Genomic DNA, 8,483 nt, shown 5'->3' on the forward strand with positions numbered 1-8,483 from the left:
TATTGGGCAAGCAACCAGCCTCTTTCCAGAGTGGACAAATTAACTGATTAAAAGCTCTGCTAGTGTCATGACTCTGTATACCCAATTCTATTCTTACTGGGCATACTGCTTGCCAAAATAATATTTAGTTAGGTCCAGATGCTCAGGCTTCCCTGTTGTTATACCCATTTGTACAGGCACCCATTAATTTTGAGCCAATATTACTTTGCCAACACGTTATGTAGGGGAATTGGAAGAATGGAAAACAGCCCCTACTAAACTCGGTGATTCATCTAAACAAGTTTTGTTTCAGCAAAGCAAAATTTGTACCAGTCTGCATCCCAATTACCTCAGACAAATCTGCCATGATTTGTAATTACATTATTATTTTAAATTAATCCATCCGTGAATTACAGTTGTCTTTTGTTTATTCACTTGTTTAGACTGGTCTAAAAAAATGAGCAAAGCTTTCAGCCATTTATAATAAAAGGGAAATGACTAAAAAGACCTACTTTTTTTTAGTTTGCATTAATGAGTTCATCCCAAAATATATATGCAATAATATAGGAAATTAAGTTATAAATGTAGGGATGTGCTCCGAGTCACCATGAAAATCTGCATGCAAATGCATAATAATCACAAATCTACATTATTACAATATTAAAAAATACCTACAATTAAATTATCATGTGGAAATAATCATAATGTTATTGGAAACTCAATTATTGTGGCAACCCTTGTCGGAGAATTAGCAGGCTATGGCAAAGGCAAGTCAGACCTGAATTCATCAAATATGTATTATCACAATATTACATGTTCACTTCGATTCCATGCAAAGACAAACATCCTCACTCACTAGTATCTGCTCAATGCATTTGTATTATTCATGAACAACTCTGTGATCTATTATACATACAAAACTGATTGTACGCTGCTTGCCGGAGGCTACAATGCAGAGACACAGAATTAATTTTATTATATACACATGCATGATAATTGTGTAGAATTCGGTCAAATATCAAACTCTGCTCCTGTGCTCCATTATTTTACTTTCCAAAAAGAGGTCTAAGGTCAGCAGCAATTTCTCTTTGGCGACAGTGAAACTCTTTGTCATTTAGAGTAGAAAGTTCCTGGGTACTAATGAGCCTGGAGCTGTGATGAATGGTCACACATTCTCTTTCCTTTCCAACCCCCACCCATCAAAGGGAAAAATGTAACTTTTATTGAGATTCTCAAGAATTCCTTGCCTCTCATGCACACAGAAGTCACTTTGGGCTGTGGACTTAGAGACTTGATTTGTCAGAGATGGAGGCAACTTTTTTGCTTGTTTTGGAAACTTGGCTAAAATTGTGTGAGAAGATGATCAATACAATTAAGGAAACTTGTTTGCAGCTGTCGTTTTATTCCTGTAGGAACTGCTGTTATTTTCAAGACATTTAAGTAAACCCTCCAGAAGTGTTTTCACAGGGCCATCTTCCCTGCTACAAGTTTTCATTAAAAACAACTACCTCCCCCTTTCTTCAACAGCACAAGAGACTGATAGGAAGGCCTTTTTCCTCTTCTCCCAAATGTTCCAAACGTTTTGCCAGAAAGACAAAGATTAGTACCATCCAAGACGTTTGTAATTGTTTGAAGACACAGGGAGATAGAAATGCATCAGCCTTGAGAAGGGACTTCAACGAGGCGCACCACCTCAAAGTCCTGGTCTGGATTCCAATGTCATTGAAAGTCAGCAGGACACTCGACTTCAACATGTTTCAGTTTAGGTAGAAACCAGGTCTCGGGGAGTAAGTGGTATGTGCAAATTTTGGCAATAACTACTGCCACTCAGCTTCAGAGATGGGTATCAACTCCCATGTACTGCAGTTACACAAACACCCCTTAGCATGCATCTAGCCCAATGATCCAAAAGAGTTGTTTCGGGAATGAGAAAAAGAAAAAGGTCATCTTTAACTGAGCAAAAAAACTGTCCAGTGTGCCATTCTTCATGCTGCATTAAAAATCAAGCCCTGAAACATCTTTCCTTGTAGTTCCATTCACTCCCGCTCTCCATCCACCATCCAGGCTTTTGGCTATCATGCTCATCTGAATCTCTGAGCTTTAAGGCTGAGGAACATTCACTCCTTGCCTGGTGCATTCAGAGTAGGGTCCCATTCAAGCATATCCCAAACCCACTCTTGCATTACTGCGCTGCTTTCAACAGTCATAAGCAAAAGGTGCACTCCAATGCATTTATATTCTGGATTCATAACATTTCTAGAAATAAACTGTAACAAGGACTCTAAAGGGTTTCTTTAAGTCTACTCATGAGCCAGGGGAGATTTAAACAGCCTCATCTTTAAATCTATCTTTTGTATGCTTATGTCATGCCCAGAGTCCATAATTTTCATAGCTCTGAGAACAATGCAGGATGATCTGCATTTAGTAGCGTATGGCTCACAAGTTTACCACAATATCATAAATTTACTATAAATTGATAAAAGCATCACTGTCCTAATTAAGAAATGTGTTAGACACACAGGAAAATCTCAGGAAGGAGAAAGTGAACGAATTCCCCACATAACATGTGGCTCCATCACAAGAGCTAACAAGTGAATAAGTTAAGCTGGGCTGTTTATCTTGGCTGACTCATAGCCATCAAAAACAGAAACAGCAAAAACACAGCTCTGACCAGTCTCCAGTGCAGCAGTTTAGCTAACTGAAATGCTGGAGATGGAGAAGAAAAGCCCTTGGGTTAAAGAAGATCTCAGTAATGCATTTTGTCACTTAATTGTTTATAACTCCATTCTGTTCTTAAAGATTTCTGGTTTTAGGTAGGCACAAGCTACACCTTTTTCAGTGATAGCAATGACTTCAAGGGAGCTGGCACCTTTTAAACATCCCACTTTTCCATGGTAAACCCAGGATTATTTTCTGCCATTTCAGGCTGGCTAGGCAATTAGGTGAGCAGCAGGACCTTAAGACTCAGGCAGCATCATTTAGCTTCAACCTTTGCTGTAAAAGTAGGTAACATAAGCTGTCGGGTTGCAGAGAAGATTTCTCCTGGAGATCGTTAGCTTGACAGGCTCTGGCAGGCAGTAAGATAATGGGGAGAAAGGCCCTGCTGAAACTACTTATTTTGTCATCACTACCCAAGACCTGTGAGTTCTTAGGTACATATATGAAATTTCAGTAATTCAAGCTTGTACCTCTCGCTAGCACTAAACCATGCAGTTTGAGTTCAGATAAAAATAGTTTTTAAGAAATTTAGCTGAACCTCATCCAAACTACCAAACCTCTTAACCACATGAGGAGATCGAACAATCTGAGAGGACACACTTTTATTAAACCTGAGATTGTTGCTCTGTCTGGTACGCCTGAAAACACCTCCATGGGTTACCCATGGCATTCTGGCACTTCCCCACTGGCCTTCAACTGCTAAACCATACAAAAACACACAAGGAAAAAACATAGCTGTTAAGCCACATTTTCCAAGCTTGTAAAATAAACTCATTTTAAAAATCATGTAGCTTTTAACTGGTTTGCCCAACACCAGTTATTAGTAGCCACACTAGAACCACTAGCTAAACAGCAAATCGTTGCAAAGACAGATGTTATTTCCTCAGTTAACATTTATTTTGCATGTATCCATAAAAGCACTACATGGAAAGAGTATGCACACACAGAGTAAGTCTTGGCTTCATTTTCTTGCCAGCTATCAGACAGCATTGCTCATGCACAAATCTTTTGGTATTTAATATTCATAGTGCAGAAGCATCTACTGATCCCAATTAGGATCAAGAAATTTTGAGAGGTGTGGTACAAAACAAAGATTGGCACAGTTCTGTCACAAAGCACTTACAGTTGGACAGGTTGACAACTCAACTATTGCTGCACTGTGTATTATGTGAGAAGTATATTTTAATGTTATTCTAGACACCCTTAAATGCAAATATGACACTATGGGTAGCTCTATGTGGTAATGGAGGGCATTCCACTTCTTGTAACAAATGCAGGACAATACTCTACTTTAGCTATTTCGCCTTGGTAGCTGCTGCTTTGTCTTACCAGGGTTTTTTTTTATATTTTTGTGTATATAGTTTATTTTAGTGGAAAATTCAATGACATGATAGTATTAGTCAAGCTGAATCTAATTTAGAAGATAATTCTTTTTCAAACAAAAAGAGATTTGGCCCAAATTAACAAAAGTATACATTTTGACTGTCTTCCTAATGGGAACAATTTGACATTTGATTTCAAAATTCAGTAATATTTTTGAGAGACGTGTCCCTTCGCCAACACTTCTTTCCCCAAGAGAGACAACATAATAGTGGTTTGCTTGTGTTTGGTTTAACAGAACACTTATTCTCACTCTTAACCAATGACAAAAAGGCTTTTCTAGTTCATGAAGTACAAAAAAATAAGGAAAAAATCAAGTCTTTGCATAGGCCTATTGGCCGTGATCAACCTTCTTTCTTGGGAGGCATATTAAGACAGAATAGGTTACCTTTGAGGTGAGTTTAGTATTTAAGTATTCTTGGGAAACCTGCATTACTGACAGAGAACAGCTTTCCCAAGGCTGAGCAGAGAGCTGGATGCGATCAGAGCTCAGGAGTAGTGTCTCCCAGTCACATGCAATCCCCAGCTGTCTTCTGCAGCCCACTAAAGGCCCCTTGCAACCCGAATCCCCCAAATGAGGCAGTAGAGGATGCTTCTTCAAATATCTCCTTGATGCCACGGATGTTTCTATGGTAATTCTGCTTTTGAAGTTAACAGGCTTGTGCTGCATGAGAGGCTACACCAGGGCCCAAGGAGATGAATGAACCTATCTAAGGTTGTGCATACCCAGGGGGCTTCCATAATTTTGGGTGCGCAGAAATACAAAGATGGAATAATGACAATGGTGTGCTGCACTTCAGTTGTTGAATTACTTCAGTACCTTGCTCACAGATGTGTGCATGTGAATCTAATCAACCAAACTCCTCACAGACAGCAGAGATTATTTTGAGATATTATTCCTGCTTCTGCTACAGAAAAAGAAGGACCAGCCTTTCATAACCTCTTGTATACAGGGATGCGTGTGTGCATGCATACACAAACACACACCCTCTCTCTATACACACACAAAAAAGCTGAGGATAAAAAGTTTCCTATATACAGCACATTATTCGCAGAAACATATGACCTCTAATAACAGACTCGCCTTTTCATGTGGAAAAAACACACCAAAAACCTGTTTGATTGTTCATCTACCTAAATATTTACAACAAAAAACCAACAGTGGAAAAGGAAAGGTGGCACTATCGGAAATAAATAGCTGAAGAAAATGAGATTTTTCCATATCACTTTAACTCCTAGAAAAGGAAGCTTTTCAGTATCTTTTCTTCTTGAATAATTTTTGCTTCAGACCCTAAACCAGCACATTCAACTATTCAATTTGCTGTTCAATAATAGGGACTTACATTGTCTTTTAAATGCATACAAAAAAGTTGCATCTTTTTACTTTCATTTTCCCTGTGTGTTTGTTGCATACTGACATCAAATTCCCTGCAGGCATCCTAACCTTGCAACTGGAGAAACAGTGCTCTAGGGTTTTCCACGTGACTAATACACCTGGATAAAAAGTGCTAATTGTCACCAACTTCCATTAAATGACAGCAGTAAGGCACAAAATATGCTTGATTTGCAGACGCTAGTGCCACTGGGAGTTAGCAGCAGATTAATAATAGTGCAGACCTTGAACATTCCCCTGGCACTGCCAGTCTGGGTTTCCAGTGTAACGCCAGATTACGAGGCCTTTGTTTTTAGCTTGCTTTCCTAAGGAAATAAGGCTTTGGAAGTTGCACTGTCTCCCTGTGCATATGTTTGACTGTCCTACCTTCCCACAATAATTTCTGGTCAATCTGAATACATTTTATAGGAGGGTAGAGGTCACAAACGTACAATGGCCTTAGCCATTTTGTGAAAAACAGGCAGCCAGGTAGATACAATCAAGCCTGAGCTTAAGTGTTTCATTTCAAACATCCTGGCTTTCTAGATTCAAGTATACGAACCCTAATTCTCCTCAAGTTTTGTTAGCATTGAAAGTAGAAGGGAGATGTGCCATATCACATATTCCGCAGGCAGCAATTCTTGCATCTGACCACCTTTACAGATCAGGTGTCAGACTGGGTTCCCAGTTGTGGTTTCTTTTTTTGTTTACAAATCTATATGCCAAAAATCCTATTTCAGCTTGAGGCTTTGCGTGTGCATCATGAGGCAACTTCTTGCACAGGGACAATCTTGTTCCAGTTTCCTCCAGAGAAGTTCAGGAGCCAACACTTTACCTTCTCCTTTCTTCTTGCTCTGCTGCTCCTGCTGCTGCTTCCTCTGCTCTCGGCACACATGGGCACGTACTGTTGGGTATGAGGACACCACCCCTATGGCATGCAAGCTTACTGACGGCTCCGGTGGCATTACAAAGCTCACTTCTGCATGCAGCAACATGATTACGGCAAAGGTGAGGGCGAGGTTGAGTGAATGTGTTTCAACACTTCTTTCTTGGTATTTATTACCGTGCCGTAGCACTCCTGCAATCTGGCCTGCTGCTGCTCCAGCTGCTTATGCAAGCTCCTGATGGAGCGCAACAGCAGAAGCCGTCGGTACATAGATAGCTGGAGCCGGTACTTCTCCTTTTCCTCCTTTTTCTTATTTTCTAAGGTCTCCATTACTTTTGCTGTCTTCGTCCAAATCACCCGGCCCAGACTAGAAGGAGCTGTATCGCCCTTAGCACCGCTCTCCACCTGCGACGTGTGGCAGCCCCTGGGGTCACCCCCGGGGTCACTGTCGGGCAGGGCAATGACAGCCTGCAGGGGCTCGCCGGCCCTGCCGGGCACCCTTGGGACCTGCGGCATCTCCGAACTCGGGTCGCTGTCACAGAAGGGGCTTTCGGAGCACAGGGAGGCAATGCCCACACGCTGCAGGTTACCGACTGCTGCCAGGTACGATGAGCCACCTAACGATGCATTTACAGCTGTCGGATGATGCTCAGCCAACCCAGAGGCTGTCCTCTGTGCCTGGCTACCACTAACCATCTCTGGGCCAGCAAGGGCTTTTGCCTGGGCCATGGCCTTTCTGGAGAGTATGGACAGTCTTTCTGGCACTGCTGAGCTTCCCTTGTCTTCATTAAGGCTGGCTAACAAAGGGCTGGCAGAGCAACCAGGGGATGCCATTACAGCATCACAATTCGGAAACGGGTCTTCATCATCACTGTTACTTTGGATCTCCTCTTCATCTCTTGGTATTACACCTACTGTCTCAGCCATTTATTGCATGAGCTAGAGAAAGTTTCTGTGGACAAAGTGGAAGCAAGAGGATTTCATTTCCACATACACACACACACAGAAGCCCAGTGCAGAGTGACATTTGAAGAAAGAACCTCTCTTTATATTTAAGCAATGGACCTATTACTTTGCTAATAAAGCACAACCCTTGGGTCACTTCAGGCCATTTCTTGTGATTTGCATTAGATGTTCTTCGAGACACAACATTAATCCAATAATAATTAAAATGATATACTGTACTATTAACATTCTCAAATCTTTAAAGGCAAGCTATCTATCCCTGCAGCACTGGCTGTGCTGACTAATTAAACGGAATACAGTTGTAAATGGGCATTGTAAGCACTTCTCCCATTTAAGAACACAGCTCTAACAAGTGTAGTTTGTAGAGACAGTCGAGTTATCAGGATTGATCAGCTTTAAAGGGAGGTGGATGTACCACAAACAGCAGGTTGCATTTAAATGCCCTCTCCAAAATTAATCTGTCTGCTACCAGTTTGTTTACAAGGTTGCCTTTTCCCCTCCTATTAATTCTAACAGTAAGGCAATATTAGCACCACTCTAGCCATAGACAGGAAAAAGAAACCAAGCACTTACCGAGGTTACTGGGGGAAAGGAAAAGAGTTACAGTGCATTGTGTCTGTGTATCATGTTTTCTTGAATGTGAGTCAGCACAATCTGGAACAGAAACATCACGGTGCCAGAGCAGGAGCAGCAACAACATTACGCTGTTCCACCCAGCAACAACACAGTCAGTCCCAATCACAGAGGAGTGCAGGGCTGGTTTCTTACCCCCCCCCAAGAGGATATTCCTCCCTGGTATCCAGCTTTTATGTCATCTTTGAGCACTAAAATGAAAGCCAGGGTTGGATGACACTTCTTTTCCCACCTCAAAAACAAACATACACAATTCACTCATTCTACGGGGGGGCAGTATCTATGGCCCTACCCATCCCTGCCAGTCAGTAAGAAGGTAACACAGCACCAAAAAGAGGGCGAGGCATTCTGGACTCCAGTGTACACATTTTCCTTCAGAGAAACTAATCTTAGATAAACTTTAGCTGCATGAACAAGCTAAACCGCAAAATGAAACAAGCGTTCAGCACCAACTGAATGCTAAGCATAAAGGCAGACAGAAACTGTAGATTTAAGTGTTTAATGTACACCCATGTTTAATTATGCTGGCCTAATCTTTAAGGAGCAGCT

General features: G+C 41.4%; 1 protein-coding gene across 1 annotated transcript; it reads right to left on the minus strand.

Moving 5' to 3' along the window:
• Positions 1 to 6,446: 6,446 nt before the first annotated feature.
• On the minus strand, positions 6,447 to 7,262 carry LOC143157440 (uncharacterized). The gene has a single exon (XM_076332262.1). The coding sequence runs from the start codon at positions 7,260 to 7,262 to the stop codon at positions 6,447 to 6,449; it is 816 nt and encodes a 271-aa protein (XP_076188377.1).
• Between the last annotated feature and the right edge of the window lie 1,221 nt (positions 7,263 to 8,483).

The sequence above is a fragment of the Aptenodytes patagonicus genome, chromosome 2, assembly GCF_965638725.1.
Source record: "Aptenodytes patagonicus chromosome 2, bAptPat1.pri.cur, whole genome shotgun sequence".
Classification (NCBI taxonomy): domain Eukaryota; kingdom Metazoa; phylum Chordata; class Aves; order Sphenisciformes; family Spheniscidae; genus Aptenodytes; species Aptenodytes patagonicus.

Coding starts and splice junctions, on each gene's coding strand:
- LOC143157440 (XM_076332262.1), bottom strand. CDS start 7,262: ATGGCTGAGACAGTAGGTGTAATACCAAGAGATGAAGAGGAGATCCAA.